Source organism: Cinclus cinclus, chromosome 5, assembly GCF_963662255.1.
Source record: "Cinclus cinclus chromosome 5, bCinCin1.1, whole genome shotgun sequence".
Taxonomy (NCBI): Eukaryota; Metazoa; Chordata; class Aves; order Passeriformes; family Cinclidae; genus Cinclus; species Cinclus cinclus.
Window position 1 is genome coordinate 69,911,521 of NC_085050.1, and position 22,642 is coordinate 69,934,162.

At 42.8% G+C, this 22,642-nt stretch overlaps 1 protein-coding gene across 2 annotated transcripts; it reads left to right on the forward strand.

The window, feature by feature from the left end:
• Positions 1-1,401: 1,401 nt before the first annotated feature.
• On the forward strand, positions 1,402-20,145 carry ANXA5 (annexin A5). 2 transcript variants are annotated; one of them, XM_062493999.1, is made up of 14 exons: positions 1,409-1,451; positions 1,532-1,574; positions 4,380-4,439; positions 7,773-7,857; positions 8,889-8,983; positions 9,353-9,466; positions 11,671-11,761; positions 12,646-12,725; positions 13,143-13,199; positions 15,552-15,645; positions 16,022-16,117; positions 16,557-16,615; positions 18,608-18,730; positions 19,736-20,145. In XM_062493999.1, exons 2-14 carry the CDS (start codon positions 1,566-1,568, stop codon positions 19,796-19,798), a joined length of 1,026 nt encoding a protein of 341 aa, XP_062349983.1. In that variant the 5' UTR covers positions 1,409-1,451; positions 1,532-1,565; the 3' UTR covers positions 19,799-20,145. The 2 variants fall into 2 exon arrangements, with proteins under 2 accessions (XP_062349982.1, XP_062349983.1); XM_062493998.1 differs by lacking the exon at positions 4,380-4,439 and having other exon boundaries at positions 1,402-1,451.
• Positions 20,146-22,642: the final 2,497 nt, after the last annotated feature.

Below are 22,642 nucleotides of genomic sequence, written 5' to 3' on the forward strand. Positions count from 1 at the left end.
ATCAGATTCACTAACAAGGCTTGACTTCCATGTGGCAGTCAAGGAGCCTTTACTGCAGTGTTCATGTGTCTCATGCCGATTGACAGAGTTTTGGAGTGTGTTAAACAGAGTGGATTTGGCTTCCACTTTCCTTATGTCTGCACTCCCTAGATGGTACAGCTTGAAACATGATCCAGCGTGGCCTGTGTCTCCCTGGGTGTCATGTGTAAGGAGAAAAAATTTTTTTGCAGAAAGGGGTGGATGTCTAAGCAAGGTTGTGGTTAAAGTAAAGGTACCAAATTTGAGTATCAGCTGCTCTTTTGTAAAACTATAATGTTTTCTTTAATATTGTGATTCTACATCTAGTTCATGTGTGCCTTTCCACATGCATGCTATGAGCAGCTCTCTATTCCCTTCATGAATGTTTGGCATTGTGTGGAATGCCACTTCAATGGATTACATTCAAATCAGGGCTTAATAAATAAATCAGGACATTTCAGCAAACAGTTTTTTCCTCAGTCCTGCAGAGGAAGCCAAATGGGTGGATCCCATGTTTTTGCTGTATGTGCACTGCTGGGGCAACAAGAAATGCTGGACAAAGTATTTAAATTTACATCATGATCTATGTTTCTCTTGCTGTTTGTGAGGTAAATGCAACTTACTTTCAGACAGAAGTGACTGTTACATGTTAAAATGCTCACGCAGTGGGATTATGTTCATGTTTTATTTTGGCAGAGACAGTGAATTCCATTGGCATTGCAGTCACTTTCCCCCCTTTCATCTGACTCAAAGCTGTGTGGCTGAGGGGGTGAGTCTGTCTGCAGTTTAGATGGAGCAGATCCTTGAGCAGCCATGCAGGCTGCATTCTCCTTTGCTCTCCTGAAGTGGATATATCTTCCCTATTCCTGGGGCAGTGTAGTCGTCCTGCTGGCAGACATGAATTAAAACGCGCCATCATCACTTCAAATGCCTGGAATGCCCTGACATTCCGTTCAGCTCTGTGCTCGTTGTGCTAACCTGGCTTACTTGGAAGGCAGCCTAGGTCAGCTAATGAAATGTCTGCTTTTTAGCGAATTCGGTTCAGACTTGCCTTGTAGTGGTGGTATAGGATCCTCTTCAGATTCATGGGAACCGATTTTATTACAGACTTCATCCGGAGGGCGCTTGAGCAGCCGCTAGAGACTGTCTGTCGGAAAATGTAATTTTTCCTTTAAAAGGTTCACGACCGCTAAGAAACGAATCACTAATGCCGCCCTTCCAGGGCATCCCAGGGATGGAGGCGAAAGCCGGGAGGCGGCGGGTGGTGTCCGGCCTGCAGGCGGCCCCGGGAGGCGGCCGAGGCTCGCTGCCCGCCCCGGGTGGGGCTGGCCCGGCCCCCGGGTGAGGCAAGAGCAGAGCGGCGGGGCCGAGCGGGATCTCCTCCCTGTCCGCTCCTGCCTCGCTCCGTGCTTCGCTCCGCGCTCCCGGTGCAGGTGAGGGGCGCGGGCAGCCGGCGCGGGCGCTGTCGCTTTTTGTCCCGCGCTGTCCCTCACTGTCGCATCTCTCTTTGCAGACTCGGACTCTGCCCCACCCGGAGGATCCCAGAGATGGCGAAGGTGAGGAAGGCGACTGCTCCGGGAGGACACGGCCCGTGCCCGGCTGCGCCCGGGGACATCCCCGTACTATCCTTCTCCTTGCTTTCGCTCCTCACCGGTTTCTTTTCGGGCTGCCCGTCCCTAATCCCGGGTGAACGCAGACGGGAGGGGGACGGATCATGTGAGGAGCGCGTCAGGCGCAACTTTTTGGGTTTTTTTTTCCTTCCACTTTCCACTAATTTGGCCAAGTTTTCGGTACCCTGTGTTTATATTGCGCATGGGTGGAGGCTCATTCCACTGAAAGGAAGGAGAAAAAAAAGAAAAACATATCGCCGTGGCAGTGCCTCGTGGGGGCTCGGGGCTCGATATTTCCATTCCCAATTTTCCCATAGCTAACAGGAATTTTCCTGAGAGCCTTGGAGCTACTGTGGAGTTTTTAGTTTGGGGAGTTTTTCTTTGCAGCCCTTTGGTTGCTGTGGTTTGAGCCTGGATGAAGGCGTGGAAAATGAGGCGGCCTCCAGCATTTGTTTCTATAGTTGCATCAAATGCATGTACTCTGAAAATTAAAATAGGAGTTTAATGGCTTGTTTGTAGGGTTTGGAATGGCTTTATGGGGTTTGTACTGCTGTAGGAAGTGAAAGCAATCAAGGTCTATTAGGGCTTTCACAAAGGTCAGAGTTAATTGCACTTAATGAGTGGAATGATTAGTACTGTTTTAATACCCTTGTGAATATTTACTCATATTACGTCTGGATTTCATTTCAAAAGAAAGGAAACTTCTTTTAAAGAGAAGTTTTTAATAGTCTTTTCTTAAATTCTTGAAGTTGTTTTCTTTTGGGGTTTTCTTTTGAGTGACAAAGAAGGGATTTTTCTTTCTGTAAACATCAGGCCTAGATTGTAGGATGCATGTTAGGAGAACAGGAATCCTTACCCATGCCAATGCAGGGCACCTGGCCAGAGGGATGTACTTGGACAATAAGACTTTTTATAGTATATGTAGCTTTGTTTTTAGGCTTAAGGGTAACTTCGTTTTAGTAAAAGCATTTAATTTTACAGTCCTCTTGTCTGTTCCACAGAGACTAACTTTAATTCATCTTCTTAGCGGGTATATTTCATTCTTCACTAGTGCAAACCAGTTATTTGGGCTTCAAGTAGTAAATTTTCTACTGCCTAAGGTTACACTTGGGGATGGTAGATGGAAGTCATTGGAACAATGAGGAGTTTTATTACAGAGGCCTTGTTTGCCAATTTCCACTTTCAGAGGGCTGCTTTCCACATAAGTAATATTCTTTGCATGTGCAGTTAGGCAGCCATGAAAGACTGGGAGTGTTAAAGTATTGTAGCCTGTAACTCCTTTTATGAAAATAAAAAAGAGCAAAGTTGAAGAAGAAACTCTACTTCTCATAACAGCTGTCTGTTCTGTATGTTGCATTATAACATGGAGGTAAAAATCCCCATGAAATGTTGAGAGTCATTTGACAGAAGCTCCTTGTGTACAACTAAAGATTCGCAGTTCACAAAAGCTGCACAGCACAGTGTACTGGTGTCCAGTTTAGCCTAGGTACATCACTGAGGAAGAAAACCTTTGAAGAAGGTAGGTTATATTTGGAATCTTGGTCACTGAAGTGCCTGTCCTTGTCTAGTTCTGGGAAGTGTTCCCCCCCCTTCCCAAAGGCCTGAGGAATTTTGTGTGTTCATTGTCCAGAACAGAAAGGTTCATTCATTTTGTAGGAAAAGTATGGCATGCTGTGTTGTGCTGCACAGGCTGATCTCTCCCTGCCTGTGTTTATCTGCTTTCTTTGAGGGAACACTGACAAGCTGCCCTGTCTCTCCCAGTTGTGTGTGCAGTGGTCTTTGTTACTGCAGTGATGCACAGGGCCCTGTCTCCTCCTGCTCAGTCAGCAGGCTGGGAGCTGCTGCTCTGTATTGCTGGCTCAGAAATTTGGAAAGAAAGCAGCAAGTGGTACGGACTGATCTGTTTTGGTCTGCTAGTCCCAATTTTTTTCCTGAATAAAACTTTGGGAGTATTTGTTGAGTCCATTTGTAAACTGCCAGGAAAGGATTGCTTGCTGCTGGTGAAGGTGTGGCTGCTCTGTGCTATATCTGGAGTTCCTGCTCTGCCATTGTGCACCTGTGACTTGGAGAACAGGGATAGTATTTCCAGCTCCATAGTGCTCCAGAGGATTGTCTCACATTCCAAAGTACAAACACTTCTTCAGAACTGGGCTCTAAGCAGCCCCCTCTGGCTCTGTTGAGCTTACTGTGAGGATGGGTTTCTCAAATGTCTCTGCTTTGGTTCCTAGGTGGCTGCTGCTGGATCTTCTCCTTCTCTCCCACCCTTCTCTTCCCTTTTTTTTTTTTTTTTTTCCATCCCTCCTCCCTATCTTTGATATCTCCATGGTGTGCTGACTCAGAGTTCACCACAGATGTTGTGTAATTGTTTTTTCTCAAGAGTTGAAATTTAGTGGGGCAGATGTGAGATAGTTTGCTGACCTGATCTCCCTCCTCTTGTTTAAGCAGACAATCTGAAGCCTTGTTAAACTTGGAGATGTGTTTTGCAGACATGTCTTTATAGTTCTGCATTTGCATCAACTCTGCACCTGTACCCATCCACTCACAATGTCATTTGCACTGTACTCCCCTTGAAGTGTCAGGAAGTAATTGCATATTTGTGTCATGTAGGTTTTAGAGCACAGTTTGCACTGGCATCTGTGTGGGCTTTAGTGGCTGTGAAGGCTTTCAGGTCAGCAGTGAACACTGTGTTGTGTTTATCTGCAAAATGGTTCTTGTGTAAGGCATCCTACAGCAGTCTGTCATTTATTCTAGCACGTGACCTTCTGGACTCTCCTCTGTCTGCTGGAAATAGCACACCTTCTCTCTTTGCTGGTAAATATTATGTTTCCATTTCCAATCTTACCACTTCACAGTTTTCCTGTGCCATCTTGTAAACAAATGGCTGCTTAAAAAAAGAAAAAAGCACCTTCTCTGTGCTAACTACCAGGTTTTCCAGTAGCAAATTTTTGAGACACTGCTTCTGTTGCTGCAGAGAAAGGGAGTGGCTCTTCATCTGTGGAACTCTGACTGTGAAGAAGCATAGAATTGGACAAAAGTACCAGAGAATGTGCATTGCCTCATTTGGAGAGGCATAAATTCTAAAGCAATATCTCTTGCTTGGTAGTAGTTTTATTCTTTTTTCCTTTTCATTTTCCCTCTCTGTCTTTTCATGCTGTTTTTATGTTTCTAGGAGCTTCCTTGGTCTCATTGGAAAGTGTCTGGAGAAAATGGAAGCTGCTGTTTATTTCTAGTGTGTAATCACAAATTTCACTTGCACTATACATGACTCCCTAACAACAATCACTGTATTGGGGAATGTGGACAGAAAATAATGTGTATAGGTTTGGGGTGTTGTAATCTTGTTATATACTTTGTGTTGAGGTTTTTGTGTTGTGCTTCTCTTTGTATTTTACTGCCTGGTGTAAGGTGTGGTGATTGAGTAAAGGATAACTCCAGATTACAAAAGGATTGATATCCAAGACTATTTGTCCTTTTCCTTGATGGTGCTTTGGGTGCCACTGGGTGGGGAGTTTACCATCCAAAGAATAAAGGACCTGTAGTATTATTGTGTATCTGCTTACTTAAACGGCAAGGAATGTTTCTAGTGATACTAAAGATAACTTATCTTTCATAGAGGTAAATAAATATTTAAGCTTGTCAGGTTCATAGCTCCTGTTTGAGATGTGCTGCAGCAGCAAGTTTGGTTCAGACTGTGATGGTTCAGAAGAGGTGCTGCCTTCTCTTGATGTGGCCAAAATGTGCCATGTTTGGGAAGGAGGAGACAGCTCTTCCCTCCATGGACTGAGTATCTTAGTGCTGCGGAGCTTTCTGCCCTTGTCTGTGTATTTCAAATGAGAAATCTGAACTGGAATAACTAAAAGGGCAGGTGAGAATAGTGGGGTGTTTCAGATGGATTTGTGGTTGTTGAACACAGTGTGCCTGAGTATTCTTTGCTGTACCCCATTTGTCAGGCCACACTGCAGAGCCCTACAACACACTAGGTTGAGTAGGGCTCTGAGGTGGAAGTCAGGGATGGCCTCCCCCTTTCTCAATACTGGACCAACTATTGGGAATGTTGCATCTGCCCACATGTGGGTCCTAAAGGCAGGTGTAGTTCAGGCTCTGATGGAGGGTGGTTGTGGCAGGTGGGGAGCCCAAATCCACTGAGTGCTGTTGATGTGCCACAAGGGAATGCCTGGAATCCAAACGGTGTTCAGACTTCAAGAAAAGTCTTTTAGGCTTCAGCTGCCCCAGGAGATTTTCAGGAACTGTTCATCAAGCTCTAGTGCCTGTTCAGGCTTTCTATGCAGTGCTTTGAAATAGAGAGTTTTGAAGGATTTCTGTCAGTTAAGAAAAATGAGAAGGGCAATGCAGAGAGATTTCATCATTTAGTGTTCCCACATGCTTTGTCTACAACAGCCGCACAGGAATGTTGGGCTGTTGTCACAAGACTAAGGAATTGTGAAGGGGAATTCCATTTGCTTATAACAAGATAAGCAAAAGATCAATATCTGCTTCCTCTGAGATTTGTTGACATTGGTCATTTCCAAAGGAAAAGGTACTCCTGTGATATTATGTTGAGACGATATGGAACAAAAATAACCCCACTCTGGGTGGAGTGGTAGTAAGGGAGGAGGAGGGAAAGGCTTTTCAGTCTGTAGTGGTTTCACCAAATTAAATTCAGTTTGTGAGTCCCAGATCCTTGAGGTTTTTTTTATGGTAGTCTTTGGAACTTAGCTAGGAAGATGACAGTAAATAGATTTGAAGTACTACCTAAGAAAGTTGTTTATAATGGGACAAGCAGAGTGTTCTAGTGGGGTTGTCACACCTCTGAGTTATTCTGGCTACTGGAAGCCATCTCCCAAAAAGGAATTTGTTGTAGCCATTAAACCCTGTGATGCTTTTGTTGTGATCTGTCCGAATATGTGAGAAATGAACCTGACTCCTGGCTGCTGCTGCTGTGGGAGCCGTGGGGAGTCTCTGCTGGCAGGAGCACACGGGAGCCCTGGGGCAGTTCCCGGTTACTGCTCTTTTCTCCCTGCCCTTCTGGCTGACCTGTCTCTGATGAGTGCATTGCCTGGAGACCAAAGCATGGAGTGACTGAAATTCCTAACTCCAGAGAAGACCAGATGGCTGTACTGCCTCTGCAGTAATCTGGTGCCAGTCTCACTGGGTGTCTTGGCACTTGCTGCCATGCTCTTTCTTGAGAGTGGAGAAATGCCCTGCCTGTTCTGATTGCTACGTTTTTATGGCAGTGCTTACAGGAAACTTCCCCTCTTCAGCTGTTGGAAGCACCTTCCCGTTCCCCAAACCCAGCTGTTTCCCCATTTGGCCACTTCTATAGTTAATTCATTAACTACTGTTGCTAAACACATTTAGGTTCTTGAACTACCCTGTTTAAATAAAGGCAAAACTTTTCCACAAGGATGATGAATGTCCTTTTGTGTTTAAGGCAAAGAGAAATTCCCTCAAGAGCCATGTTCCATGGAAACCTAGTGGAATTAGTTTTGTGTTTGGACAAGCTAATCGCTTATCCTTATGTTTGAACTGTTGGTTTTGCGTTTTTTTTTTTTTTTGTTTTTTTTTTTTTTTTTTTTTTTTTTTTAGCTGCAAACTGATGTAGCTGAATCACTTTTTATGAAGTTGCTCATGTCAAAAGCACTATGATAAAAATTGAAAAGTTCAGTGGGTCTCATTTGCAGGGTGGTGGAAAAAATTGGTGTGGTACTGCTTGAGAGTTCCAGTAGGATTTTCTTGAGGAGAAGTTCTTGCTTCCATATGTGTCTTTGTTCCATTTGCTTAGCATACACGATTTGTGCAATGGATTTTTCAAATTACTTTAGCAGATGATAAATTCTTAGTATTTTCCCTGCATTCAGGTTCCGGTGTTGGAGATAAAAGTAGTTTGCAGAATTGGTCCATAAATATACCTAAATTTAGCTGGTGCACTGCTAAGGAAAATCATAGTAGAGCCTCTGAAGTCAGCTGTGTTTAAAGTGCAGTCCGTGGGTGTTTAGCCAGACAATTGCAAGAAAAACACTGTCAGCTTTTGGACTGTGAATTCAATTTAAGTCTATGAAATTTAGTTTGTGTATGAACTGAAAGATGCAATATTCTATTTCATGGCTTTTTTCCCCTCTCCCCCTGACCCCCTTTCCCCCCCAGTACACAAGAGGCACCGTGACAGCCTTTGCTCCTTTTGATGCCAGAGCTGATGCAGAAGCCCTTCGTAAGGCCATGAAGGGAATAGGTAAGGATAATTTTTGTTTTACAAGAAGGAAAAGGCTCTTCCTCCTTCGCAAACATCCTTTCTGATCTACTTTTTTTTCTCAGTAGGTGGGAGTAGGACATGTGTGTACAAGCCATGGAATGACAGCCCCAGGACCGCACTGGTCTGGGCTTGTCCTGGTTGTGACTGCGCAGCTCTCAAAGATCTTTATTTTTGGATTAGCATGAGGGAAAAAAGAAGGGGTTTATACCTTCCCCATTAAGAAATGGATGCTCTACATGCTCTTCTGGGCACACAAATTTTACATTGCACTAGTTTTGGATTTACAGGGACAGCTGTGGAGAATTAGAGCAGCACGGTAGGAACTCTGCCCAGGAAATCTGCAGCAGCCTCCTGGGTCTGGACGTGTGTGAGCATAGTGACGTTACTGGGACAAGGCATGTGAGCACACAGTGTGATTGCAGACTAAGAAGTGGTCTGGAAACCCACGCTGTAGCTTTCTGCCCCAAAACTTCCCTGGGAGAACAAACCCCGATTTGTTGCTTTCTCTGAAGCTACCTGTGGAAGGAAGCAGAAGGAAGGGAAGGAGGGATGTGTGATAGAGCTCAGCCTACAGGCAAACTGAATAGGGCTGGGAAGATGCTGTGCTGGGAGGACCTACCTTGCAAGCTTTGTCTATTAAATGGATAATAGCTCCTTGCTGTTGTCCTCTGGGGTGTCTGGGATTGTTGCACTGAGTTTTGCTGGGAGAGCCCAAAGGCAAGGCCTTTCTGCGGCATACAGACTGACTAAATGTTACAGCTGATGCTTGGAGCAGAGTCTGGATCACTGGAGCACTGATGGAGAACAAAAAATATGTTAAGTCCTCCAGTCTTGTTTTTCCACCAAACTTGGTGGCTCAGCTTGGGGTACAGTGATATTTGTTATTTTAAATGCTTCTGGTGTTTGCCAGGAGGCTGTTGTTGTCAAAACATCTTTCACTGGCTTTTGAGTTTGTGCCACTGCAGTTGGTTTTTCAGAGTGTGTTTGTAACTTGTTCTTTCTAACTTCAGGGACTGATGAAGAAACTGTGCTGACTATCCTTGCTACCAGAAACAATGCTCAACGTCAAGAAATAGCATCTGCCTTTAAAACCTTATTTGGCAGGGTAAGAAGAAAAAAACATCTCTGGAAATGAGCTCGTTTTGGCTTACAGTGATTACTTTAAAATACGAGGCACATTCACCATATTGCCCGTAAAACATTCCATGCAAGAAAATCTGCTTTTGCTTTTGTCTTCCCCTCTACTCCACCCTGCCTTATCAAAAAAAAAAAATCACTGTGTATTTCAGGTTTTCCAAATGCCTGTTTATCCTTTCCTCTGCATTATTTGTTTCAGTTGAGGACCAATTAAAACAAGAGAGGTGCCCTTTGTGTTTTTTGCTGTGTCTCCAGAGTCTTTCAGCTTGCAGACTCATATGCCTCCTTTTGAAGTGCATAGTCCTTGTTCATTACAGCACTGTTTGTTCTGCACTAGGATCTTGTGGATGACCTGAAATCAGAACTTACTGGCAAGTTTGAAACCTTGATGGTGTCTCTGATGAGACCAGCGTATATTTTTGATGCTCATGCACTGAAGCATGCCATCAAGGTAAGAGGAATTAATGTGTTATGTGGAATGATTGGTGCTTTTGGTTGATTTAAAAAAAACTAGCAAAGTTGTGCTGAGACCTGCCAATGTCATGGTTTTGCCTTTTTTTTTTTTTTTTTTAAGTCATAATTCAGAGGCAGTTTAGAAATCTACACAGCCTAAGAATTGTTCCTTCCATACGAGTAGATGTGCAGTTGCTTTCATATTCTTTTTGCTATTCAAGTGCAGTGCAGAAGTCCAGAAGGCTCTGGATTTTTCTGCTGTGAGCAGCCAAAATTTTATAGCTATACAGCTGTATGAAAATTAGTTCATTTAGAAAATTAGAGCATTTAATGGAAGTGTGGTGCTCTTTGTTTCTTCTTGACTGTTATTTAAGCTACAGAGTGATGAATTGCAGTGCAAGTCCAAAATTGATGAGCTTGTGTAAACTGGTGTCCACCAAAGTTATGAGCAGGTATTGTCTGTAGTGCTGAATGTGCTCTAAAAACTGCCTTCAGTAACACGGAGGGAGTAATTGATGGCCCTGTCAGTGTTACCTTTCTGTATTTTCTCTTTATTGAATGCATTTAGTGCCTTTCTGGGCAGGCCAGGTAAACAAACAATTTAGTGTGTGGATGTGTAGAAATTTGAGTGTCTCTTCCGTGTGCTCTTTTTTTTTTTTTTTTCCCTGTCACACCTGTGGAACTTCAGGAATTCAGTGTGCCTGGGCTGTTGACAGTATTGATCGAATTAGAGGACATTGAACTTGACTCTAGTGTGAGGTAGTGCTTTGTGGAATGAGAATTCAGTGTAAACTCCCAAGATCCTGGATGAGCAGCTGGTTAATATGTAGGCTTTGGCTAACTGTGCAAGCAAGTGCTCAAGCACCTGTGACCCAGCAAATAGTCCCTCAGACAGAAACTTCATTCCTGGAGGTTTTCTGTAACACCTTATGTGCACTGGGGGAAGGGAAGATGATGCCTGACTGATGAAGGCCTTGTTGATTAATAAAAAAAAATGTGTTTCCAAGCTCCTCTTATTGATTTAGGAGTCCAGGACTGACAGGGAAATGACAGAACAAAGGGGTGTAGGAGGGAAAGTAGAGATAGCAAAACAAAGAGTGGTTTTGTTCTTGTCATTTACAAAAAAAAGAGGTATTAAACCCAAGAGCCTAGAATTTCAGAGAATGTCTGCAGATGAAAGGATGTCAGTACTGGCTGCAGTTCAGCCAAGGGGGGTAACAGTGAAGCAAATGTGATGGCAGGGACTTGAGTGCAGGATAACTCAGCTAAGGGCATTAACTCTGTGCTGAAAGGCTGTGCCATCAATTTTCACTGCTGCTGCTTGGATTAGAGCGAGTGTAACTGCCTGCCTCCCTTGTTGAGTAGGCACGTTCATGAAACAATATGCATTTTGGAAATGATTGCCTGTAACCTGGCTGATTTGTGTTCTGGATACTTTTGGTGCAGTTGCCTATCTTTGTATATGTTTAGTATTCAGGGTTTTCCTTACAGGAAAGGTTGTAAATAACATGCTGAAGCAAAAAATGTTCAGTGTTGCATTTCAGTGTTGCTTTTGTGAAATGACTCCTTTGTATGTGAAAAGAGCAGTGGATTATTCTTGCAAACAAAGTAGGCTTAGGCTTGTGGAAACAAGATATTGGCCTGGCTTTTGTAAGTTTTATCCTTGGAAAAGTGGAAGAGTGTCTGTTGTTTCTGGTGTCACTAAGAACTGCAGAATTGCTGGAACTGTCTGGGTTAGCAATTCTTTGTCAAGTGTGTTTGTAGCAGAAGGAGTTTGTTTACCAGCCCAGTTGACAGCAGGGTGCAGTTCTGTGCTGGGTGGCCCTGTGCTTGTCTGTGTCCTGGCTGGAGACAGGCACTGTATGAATGAGAGCTAAGATGCAAACTCACTCCACTCACTGCTCTTGTTGTCCTAGACTGTAATAGCCAAGAACTGAGGCACACCTGGCTGTGCTTGGGCATGGAAGGGCCCATCTGAGTCCTGCAGCACTGGGCTTTTATAAATTGTTTGGTTTGTTTTGAAAACAATCAAGACAGAACTGGGAGAAATTCTCTTCAAAACCCCCAGAGTATACCAGAAGGAAGAAAATATTTTTTGTTTATTTGGTCCAAATGTATAAATTTATGCTTGGTTTTGATTGAAGGGAATTCTTATTTTCCTTTTGTTATTCTATCAACTGATTTATACTTGCACCCCTGCAGGGAGCAGGAACCAATGAGAAAGTGTTGACTGAAATTCTTGCCTCCAGAACACCTGCAGAAGTGCAGAATATTAAACAGGTTTATCAGCAAGGTAATTTTCTGTATGAAATAAGGGTCTCTGTTCAGTTCCCTTAATATAATTTTAAGTCATCTTTCAGATAAGGTCTATCTCTGAACTGATAGATGTGTCCAATAAGAGGGAATCCTTTCTGCTGTGTTGCAAAACTTCTTATTGAAAGGAACAAGAATTTGAATTGTAAATTGAAGTAGTTTTTATTTCAGGATTGTGACTGCAGGTTGTGGTTCTTTGTGCCTTATAGTTAGAATTCTTTCAAAAGCATTTCTTTCCTCTACCCATTATTTTCATCCCTTTGACTGAAAAGTAATTTTCAGTAATTGGAAACAAGAAAACTAATGTCACATCAAAAAGCAGAAGTGATTTTCTTTTCCCCCCTGCCTTTTTTTTTTAATGGCGTATTCAAGTGTACTTAGGCTAAAGCAGGTACAGCTTTTGGCTGTCCACAGGAGTAGATTTCTTTTAGCTCTATGCAGATTCCTGCCACACAATAAATTCTCACATTTTAACAGAATTTGAACCCAAACACAGTGTCCAGGAGCAAAATTTATTAGTAGCAGACTTGTCTGGCTTTGTGGTTTTTGTACAGTGAGACTGCCATATTTTAGCATTACTCCATATCTGTATCCCCTTTATTTCCTTAAGAAGCTGAATCCAGGCATGTCACCTTGTCCTTCAAAATATTGTGAGTAATCTGTTCCTGACATGAAGTGTGAGGTGCTGTATTTTCCTCTTTTAGGGTGATGTTATGTTGTAAGTGACAGCAGAATATGTCCTGAGTATTAAAGATGTTTCTGATAGATGATTCTGCAAATTGTCAACTTGTTGCCTTTCCTCACCTTCCCCTCAAAATCGCAAGGGAGCCTGTAAGGTGGTGAGTGGGTGTTGCTCTTTTGCAGAGTATGAAGCCAACCTGGAGGATAAGATCACAGGAGAAACATCAGGCCATTTCCAGAGGCTGCTGGTGGTGCTGCTGCAGGTCGGTGTGCTGTTGTGTGAGGACTTTGACTGTAGGTGCACTTAGCACTTGGTGCTTACTGAGCTGGGTTCTGGATGGGCCCAGTGCTAAGTAGGATTGGCTCTGGAGCTGAGTCACTTCCTCTGACATGCAGGGTCAGCCTTGGGCTCTCTTCTGAGTCATTTCCATATCACTGAAGCAAAAAACTTCTGTGATGCCTGTGGGTGTAGCAGGTGCTGCTATGTGGGGTTTTGAGGGCACAATGGGAAGAGGACACTTATTTCATACAGACACATGCAAAGAAAAAGGAAAGACAAGGCAATTTTGGAGAAGATGCATTGGGGTGACTTCTTCCAGTAACTTACAGGCTCAGTGCAGCAGATAAATGTTTTTTGACTTCTGATTCTTCAGTTTAACAACTTCTGAATTTCTGATTAGGCGAACAGAGATCCTGATGTTGGAGTTGATGAGGCTCTTGTTGAGCAGGATGCTCAGGTGGGTGACTCATTTTGGGTTTGGGGTATTTCTAGGTGGTGTACAGCTAGAACTCAAGTGTGAAAGAGTGATAATTAAGGTTCTGTGTTTTTAAATGTTTTCATGTAATTTTGTATGCCCTGGACCAAAGAAGTGAAATAATGGGATCAAAATGTTTGGCATTTGCCATCTCAGTTTTTCTTATTACTTAATGTGGGGCCTGAAAGAAACAGTGAGTAGATCATTAGAAGAGAGGCTGAGGCTTGGTGATGCTGAGGGACTCGCTGCTGGAGAACTCAGATGTTAACAGTTCATTCCTTAATACCTGTCTTGGACTTCTCTCTGAATTTAATCCCTTGTCCATGACTGCTCCCTAACCCTGTGTTCTGGATGGAAAGAAATGGCAGCAGTTCATTGATGTCCTTGCCAGTCTCTTGCTGGGTGCTATTGGCTTTGTTGAAGTGATGGTAAATATTTCAACAATTTGATTACAAACTCATTTAACACGTGTTTGTTGTCAATTATTTCAGACAACTCTGCATGAGACATTTTTCTCTCATAAATTGTGTGTTGAGATGAAAGAATACAGGGATTGTTCAACATACACAGAGTAAAACCAGAATATCAGATCAATAAAACATTTTCCTTGACAGCAAGATGGAGAGACAGAGTGGCAAAATACGCTTTGCTGGCACAGGCCTATCCTTTGTCACTTAAATGCAGTTGTTCTGTTGTTAAAGTTAATTTCCTGTGAAAATTACAGCTGGAAAATTAGAGGGGCAAGCTTCTGAATTGTGAACTAGCTTGTTCCATGAAATTTTCAGTCTTGCTTTTAGCTGGGCCTGTGTGTATGAGGAAACATGTGTAGCCCTGGCCCTGGTAGGGCCCCTTCAATTGGGTTTAAATGAGCAGCTGAATTTAGGAGGCACCAAACCCAGCTGTTGAAAAGGTCCTGGTTTCCCAAACAGTCTCTGTGGTTTGCTGCATGCATTTGGCTTGAGCTGGGACCTTGAGACAATGGGCTTTCCATTCACCACCCAACACAGCTGGAACAGATTCAGTAATTTTCTAACTGCTGTTGCCAGGGACAGATGGTCAGAACTGAGGTACATGACTGTGCAGATGCAGGAGTATTTTTGGCTTCCCAATGTTTTTCTCAAGTCATATATTCTGGAAAGGACTCGATATATTAGAAGGCAAACTTTTTGTCCAGTGGTGATTTTTAATTTTTTTGAGTCTAGAATTGCTAAGTATTCAAAGCAATTGTGAGACTTGTATGAGAATACCTGAAAGAGAAAGTCTGAATTTTTTGTAAAGATTTTGTGAATATCACTTCTTTAAAGTTATGCAGTTGAGGTACATTTGGTGTATTGCCCAGTGGCAAGGCAGGTAAAAACTTAAAGCTGACATCAAGTTCTATTTACGACTTCTAGTGTTCTCAGTAATTCTTTTGCTGGTGTTTCTCAATGCTGTACTGGAACTTCTCATGTGCTGCTGGATGGAGAGTGCTGGTATTCATTTGGAGGGCTTAGCATATGTTGTTTGTAATAAATATCCTTGCATTGAGTGCCTTGAGAGCTTTTTCCTCTCCACCTTTTGTTTTTCTATACCATTAATATTAAAAAGATCATATACTACAATATGTACAACATTTCTCTTTGCAGAGTGTTTAGCACACAATTTGGAAAAAGAACTTGTTTCATTTTCCAGATTTCTTTTTCTTATTTTCTCTCTGCTCTTGCTTATTCTAACTTCTTGAAGTGCTTCACGTTCCTAGTGCTAAAAATGCACCCAGGTCTTTGTCTGTATCAAAGACAGACATGACTGAAAAGCCAGGAATGGGCTTAAAACCATGATTAAAATCTGGTTTCAAACAACTAAGAATTTATCAGCCAACAAATCCTTGTTCTGAGAGCTTCTAGATCGATCTTCCCCTCCCTCTTGGAAAACTTCCTCCTGGGCCAAGTTGGCATGGTTCTACCGTGGAAGAGCTATTATGTAACAAGTTTTTGCTACTCTGTTTGAAAAAAGGAAGGGAAAAAAGGGCAGGAAAGGCAGTACTGTGAGTAGGTTTTATCTGCTGTATTATCACAGTTTCAGGGAACGTCAGGCTTATGAAGAGGACTCTGCACAGTTACTTTCAGGGCCTGAAGCTGCAGCATTCATGGAAATGCCTTCACAGTCAATTTCAGATTTTTTCATTTATTTCTAAGATGCGTTCAGTACTTGGCAATTTTATTTCATTTTTTTTCCCTCTAGCTATAGCTTGTTAGTACATTTAATGCTCCTCAGATGGAGACAAATAGAGCTTTTCAACAGGATCTGTGGACACAAAGCAAATGCTGGTGTTTGGATCTCTTGAATTCATAACAGGTTTTGTTCAGAGCTGGAGAGCTGAAGTGGGGAACGGATGAAGAGAAGTTCATCACTATCTTGGGAACCCGCAGCGTTTCCCACTTGAGGAGGGGTAGGTACTGTGGTCAATGAGGGCCTGAAAGCTTCTGCCTGAAATCCAGCCTGGAAAAGCTCAGCCCATATCAAGGTGCCTACTTTAATGAGCTGATAAGAGGGACAGCACCTTTTCCTCTGCTCCTTGTCTGTCCATAAGTCTCTTTTACCAGTCTGTTTAGGCTATTGGAAATAATGCATGGGGCTGTGCCTTTCAGGTGCAGGGAGGGGTTGTACAGGGGCCATCTGATGGGAAATTGGTGCTCAGAACAGGACAGTGAATGACCTGTAGCACCTGAACTGCAGATAATGACACACAGGTGGCATTGTCCTGAACTGAGAGGCACTGGCAGCAATGCTGGCTGTTCCCTGATGGAGCACACTTTGTTTTGCAGTGTTTGACAAGTACATGACCATTTCTGGCTTCCAGATTGAAGAGACCATTGACCGGGAGACTTCTGGTGATTTGGAGAAGCTGCTTCTGGCAGTGGGTAATTGAGTCCTAATGTGTCTGGCATTAGGCTGCCTTTGTTTACTCCCAGGCCTCCTTAAATTGCTAGAAGTTGTCACAGAGACTGGCATGAGAGCTAGGTTCCTTTAGGAAGGCCATCAGTCGCCTGGGATCTTTTTTTATATCTAGAGAAGAGGTGGTGAATTGCATTCTGTTTGGTCATGTGCACCTCTGCTGTGCCTTCACCTCATCCCTGGCAGCTTATCTAGGACAGTCTTGTCTAGTTTGACTAGTAAAGTCTCTGCCATCAGAGATAAAAGTTGTTCTAAATCCCAGAACCCAAAGAGTTGTAACGGAGGAACAGACCAGGTGACACCACTGGAGAGAATTAACCCCGTGACACGCACCTTGTCTTGGCAATCAGAGATTGGCCTGTCATTCAATAGCAGTCAATAATTCAACTATTTGGCTTTCTGCAGTGAAATGCATCCGAAGTGTGCCTGCCTATTTTGCTGAGACCCTGTATTATTCCATGAAGGTATGTAAATGTTTTCCCTACATCACTTTCTATCTCCTCCAGCTACAATTCCTCCCCCTTTAGTTTATTCTGAGTTTCTTCTGCCGCTGTAAATGCTGACAGGATACTGTAATCACTGAGTGTCTGCAAAAAGGTTCAGGGAGTGCAAGGCTGGGAGAGGATGCAGACAAGTCAGAGTTTCCTTGGAGTTCCTCCTGGGTTTGTCAGACCATAGACTTTTTACAGTCATCAGCTGTTTTGTGAGTTGGTGTTATTACACTGGAAAATGTCTGGCAAGATCCTCTGGGTGCTTCCAGCTGATTAAACGGCAGTGGCTTTAGCTGGTGGATGTACTGAGAAAGGAGGGAATTGTAAATTGTGCAGATTTTAGTGCTGTTTGATTTGGAGGCGAGTTTTTACAGACCGAGGGCATTAGGTAGCTTTGAAACATATTTTGGTTACTATGCATCCTGTTTTGAGAAGCAAAAGAAACTTAGCAGAGTTAAGGAAAAGCTTAAACAGCTGCAAAAGATTATGCACAGGAATTGCATTAGCAGTGCATCCAGGTTTCTGTTGGCTTCACCTCCTCTTGGAAGGGAAGAGCTAAGCAGGGAAAGCTGTAATTTTTATCTCCCAGTGGGTCGTATTAATTAAACCAGAGGCAAGTAGTCTGTTGTTCTCAGGGAAGCTGATAACTGCCTGAAGAATTCCTTGCTGGAGAGCTCTGAATTATGTTTGTCACAAGATGAGGTGACAGCTTGAGAATTAGTGATGAGGCACAGAATGATAGCTTAATTTTTAAAAATCCATTGCAGCTTTTGTAGATAACAATGTAGAATAAGGTTCAGGTGAAAAGTACAAAATATTGTACCAGTAGGCTGAGCGGTCTCAGGAGCTTTTTTCTTTAATTAGCTCTATTTTTTTCTTAATTATTAATTTTTATTTTTTAAAGAACGCAATTTTCCTGTCAGCTTTAGATTCTTACACACTTCTGAGATCCCCATATTTTTTTATATAAACAAAAGTTGTTCAACATTTTAGATAAAGCTTTTTGTCAATTACTACTTTGGCAGAGGAGTTTGTATTTCTGATTTATCAGTTTGGCATGACAACATTCTGCACTGAGCAGAATTTGCTTTCATGATTAGATGGGGCAGAGCTTGGCTTTTATTCCTCAGAAACCGCTGGACTCATGGCGTAACTTTTGAGCAGCTTTAGGGCGTTTTTAGGTGCAATCCAAGAATATTGCACCCAGAAGGATTGAGTGGCCCTGGACATTAGGCTGAAGATGACCGTGGGGGCTCTGCCAAGTCCTTTCCTGAGGTGCATCCACAGGTCAGCACGTGCAAGTTTGTATGGCTTCAGCTTGTGTGGAGTCTGCTTTGTCTGAGCAGAGGGGTCAGGGCCTTGGACTGCACAGAAGCGTGACATGCTTCAAGCACTGAAGATGGTGAACAGGGGTTTGTGGGGTTGGAAAAGGTTTGAAGTTTACCCCCACAAGAAACAGCTGGAAAGTTCATGGGATGAGTTACTCTGCTGTGTCCTGCTGTACGATGTTCCTCTGTACTGGTCACTGCTGGGATTGAAGTAGCCAGGTCCAGAACTGACTGTGGTTCTGCAGCCTCAGGGTGCACTGCAGGGGGATTGCCACGTGATTGTGGTGAGCAGCTGTGCTAATGGGTAAGCTTGGAATTGGTGTCTTTTAAATTTATGTGGGGGTTCACAGCTGAAGCCTGAGGTGAAACATGAAATAAGAGGTCTGAGCATCTGGCACTTGACCCTTAGTCCAGGGATCAGAGCACCCTGCATGGTGATCCCTCTGTTCTCCACATTTCACTGTGAACGTCTTGTGATACTGTCCCAAATACTCTGTTTTAGAGCTGAGCTGTAATGCAGGAGTGGTTTGAGATGCCACTTGCTGCTTTCATGTTGTACCATAGCTGTTTGTATTTTGTTTTGTTGTGGCGTGTGTTCAGAGCAAGCTCACATTTGAAATTTATTTGGTCTTTTTAGGGGGCTGGCACTGATGATGACACCCTGATCAGAGTCATGGTTTCAAGAAGTGAAGTTGATCTGCTGGATATTAGACGAGAATTCAGAAAGAATTTTGCAAAATCATTGTATCAGATGATTCAGGTAAAATTACTGTTCTTAGGGAATGCAGGGGTGACTGAGATGTCACTGTGGTTTTTCTTGGCAGAGGGAGGGTGTGGGCAGAGCTGGGTGACCTGAACTCCTCTGCAGTTTTGACATGGCATTGTTTAAGTGGGGGACACTTCCTATGGAAAGGAAGTTTCCTTCCAGTGTTCACTAGGTTTTCTGAAGTTACAATTACTAATACACCTTTTTTAGCTACTGCATCATTTCCTTGTTCTTGTCTGGGTTCCTTATTGTGCAGTGCTTCAGAGAAGGGTACTGGCTCCAGAGAAATAACACTGGGGTTGGGAGTCCGAATTACCGTGAGGTTGAAGTTTAGAACTTGGGTTGTGGTGTGGAACCCTTTGCAACATTTCCAAGTGGAAAAGGTTTCACTGTGGAGCCACTCTGAGTCATAATTTCCTTTGAGTGGATGGGAGGGAGTACGAAGGGAAGGAGCCAGCAAGGAATCTGGAGCCAGCTGTTGCTGCAAAGCTAAGCCAAAAGGCTTTTTTCCCCCCTTATTTTATTTTGGAACTCCTGCATTTTTTTTTTTCCTCTACTGTCATTCCTGACATTATGCTCCATTAACTAGGCTGGGTGGAGTTTCTTTTTTGCACTGCCTGTCAGGCCCATAAGGATTTTGTATCAGAGCTCCCATTGATTACAGGGAGCAGAGCTGGTGCCTTTCTAGGCAGTGACAGGTGCACTTTGCCAGTGTGTTGCTTTTGCTGCTGCCTTGGGCTTCTCCTTTGGACTTTCCCCTGCAGACAAATGTATCAAATGTGCAGCTCTGTTTTCTAGTAAAGCTTTTGCAGGTTTTTTGTCTCAGCAGCCTATGTAAATATAGGTCTCATGTAAGAGGCTGAGAATTTCCTTGTGTCATTCGTGATGGGAGAGTCATCCATGTGGATTTCCTGTGGGTGGGATGAACGTGGAACCGTGCTGGGGCCCTCCTTGGCAGCTGCTCTGGTGACTCACGGTGCTGCTGTGCTGCCTTGACAGAAAGACACGTCCGGGGACTACAGGAAAGCGCTGCTGCTCCTCTGCGGCGGAGACGACGACTGAGGACACGCAGCACTCCTTGTACCCCAGCTTTGCAGCCCTTCATTAGCATGTCTGCCTGAGGTTTTGTATCTTAATGCTTTGTGGCTGCTTCAATTTATACTAGGATTGCACTTAGTAAAAAGGAGCGCGTTGTTATCCCTCTTCTTCCCCGTGTCCCAACTTCCAGGAATTTCAAGTGCCTTCTGTGATCTGCGAGAGTCACTTTCGTGGAAGGTGGGTGATGAGCACAGAACCCAGTTCTTTACAGGTGTTTTGCTGAAATAAGAAAAAAATAATCCTGTATTTCACAATAAATTCACAATAATCCTTTTTTGCTTTTATTCCTTACATTTCCTCTGAGTGTGAAGCTAGTTCTAACATGGCAAACAAGAAAATCCTTTGAATGTAATATTGGAATGAATTTGCTGAGCATATTACAAGCAATCATTGGAAATCTGAAGGACCAATAAATATTTCCCCTTCTCATCAGTTGTATGTGGTTTTTAATCTAATTTAATGTTTTTGATCTATTTTCCCTTTGATATTATTTCACTGCCTCAGACTTGGTATATATTTCCTCCCATTATTGATGTTTTGAAGTATCTGTGGTGTTTTGCAGCTCTCCATCTTCGTGTCTAGGATATGGGTGCTCCAGTGATGCTGCTGTTCAGCACAGTTGGAAAACCCAAGTGTTGGTGCTTGCTGGGCATTGCCTTCTCATTTTGTGCCGCTTTGTGTTTTTCTTCTCTAAAGCTGGGGCAGGGAAGGAGGGAGAGTTGCTGTGCAGAGCCACAGTAGAGCAGATGTGCTGCACTCTAGGACTGGTCAAGGATGTCTGGGATGGAAGCAGGTGAAGAAGAGATGGGATCTGTTCTTGAGGTATCTTGGGAGAAAAGAGGATGGTTGGAGCATCCCTCCCCTCAGGTTATCGGGGAGCAGAGCTCAGGGTGAGAGATGGACCAGCCTGTTTTGTAGGCTGCCTTGAATTCTCTTCTTTGGTACAGCATTTATGACTGGATCTGGAAATCAAATTGATGTGTGTGGAGGAGAGCAGAGAGGCTTCTCTATCATGTCATCAGAAGTACAATCGTAAGTTTCATTACATGCCCACCAGCTTACTTTTTCTGCCTTTATTATACTGCTAGTAGCAGTGTTTGTCACTGCTGGATCTGTTTCACTCTTAGGGCCTTTGCATTTAATGCACCAAGGGATATTTGCCTTATATTGAAATTTCTTAAGTATACTCAGAAATTATCTATGTAAGATCTGAACACCATGGCTCTAAACTTGGCTTATCAGTCAGTCACCTGTATCAGCTGCAGAAGCTGATCATTCTAATAATTCTCCTGAAACTGATCCTTCACAGGCTCTTAAGAGCTCTAAAACTTTCAAATTGAATAAATGCCAAGTTTTTATTTTTTACGTTGTAGTTCTGAATTAGCACTTTCATGATCTCTTACTACTAAGTGCAATTATATTGTGTTCAGATTTTCTTCCCTTTCCTGAAGTGAGTTGTCAGTGTTGGTCAGTTTTGCTTTTTATGGAGCCTTTACAAATGTGTTAGCAAAGAGTGTTAAATTACACCTACTCATCCTGGCATGACTTGGCCAGCTGCATGCACTGCAAGCTTGGCACTACCACTGGCCTGGAATTATCTTGGGATAACAGAAGGTTTTGGGGTGGGTTCCCCCCACCCCCCTCATGATTTAATAGTTGCCAAGGCAAAAGCGTGCACAAAAGTCTTCAGGGCACTGCTTTAGATATTAGACACTGCATTTAATTTTTCAGCTTTCTTCAATTTCTTTAGGATTTTTAGGAAAGTACTGTCTGGCCTTTGTGATTTGTTTTCAATTCTTGGGTAGATTTTTGGTTCACATGTGATGCTATTCCACTGGTGTGTGACCCTTGTAAAAAACCTGATGCTTATGATTTAAATGGACTGATCTGAATTACTTGCAGAATTTGTAAGTAGTGACTCTGACCAGGAGTTGTTAGGGATCAGTCATTTGCAGAAGGTTTTAAGATGCAGATGGACAAAAGCATTTGAATTTCCCTTTGGAAGTAATTGAACAGAGAAAACAAAGTCTGAGAAACTTTCTTACTCTAAGGAGTTTAATTAACATGTAAAGAAGTTAATTGAATTGTACTATTTGTAGTATTACTGTGTAACATCCCTTTAGGAATAAAAGATTTGGAATCTTCAGTACAATGCATTCCTAAGAGGGCTTTAAATTGCAGCTGCCAATGAATTAATTACTTCTTCTATGGCAATAGTTAATCATTGGTGTGTTTGGCTTTTTTTCTCCATCTTCTGATTTTTGAGTTATGAAAATGTGTGTTATACTCATTTTGTCACTTATAAGTATTGAGAAATCCTATCAATCTCTTTGCAAAGTCAATTTGCAAGGATTTGAGCATGAGCACCAAGACCAGCCCTCTTTATGTAGGAAGAAAAGCCAACTTCATTAAGTTCATATTGTTGATTTTTCCCTGAAGAGCTAGTGTCCCTTCCTGCTTTCTCTTCCCCCCACAGCACAGTATTTGGGTGCTCCTGTTTTACTGCTAGAAGTATGATATTCTTTATTTGGTTTCATCACAGTGGGTTTATCTTTGCAGTATTGAACACGGTATTATGGGGGGGAAACAAAAGTTGTTAGTTTCTTTATTTCATTTCCCTTAATTTTGTGATTGATGCATGTCAAGTTATGATTTTGCTTGGTTTAGATTCATGATAAGTGTTATTCATATTGTTTCTTTATCCCACTTCAGCTGTCTGACAGCTGAAATTGCTGTGGGCATCCAATTACTCAAATATGTGCTGAAAGCAGTAATTTAGGAACAAGGCAATGTTAGGCTTGAAAAACC

What these genes read in the sequence shown, in the direction of transcription:
- ANXA5 (XM_062493999.1), top strand. An exon ending in TTAAAACCTTATTTGGCAGG is followed by an intron (nt 8,984 to 9,352) that starts GTAAGAAGAAAA and finishes GTTCTGCACTAG; the next exon opens with GATCTTGTGGATGACCTGAA. An exon ending in TTGTTGAGCAGGATGCTCAG is followed by an intron (nt 13,200 to 15,551) that starts GTGGGTGACTCA and finishes AATTCATAACAG; the next exon opens with GTTTTGTTCAGAGCTGGAGA.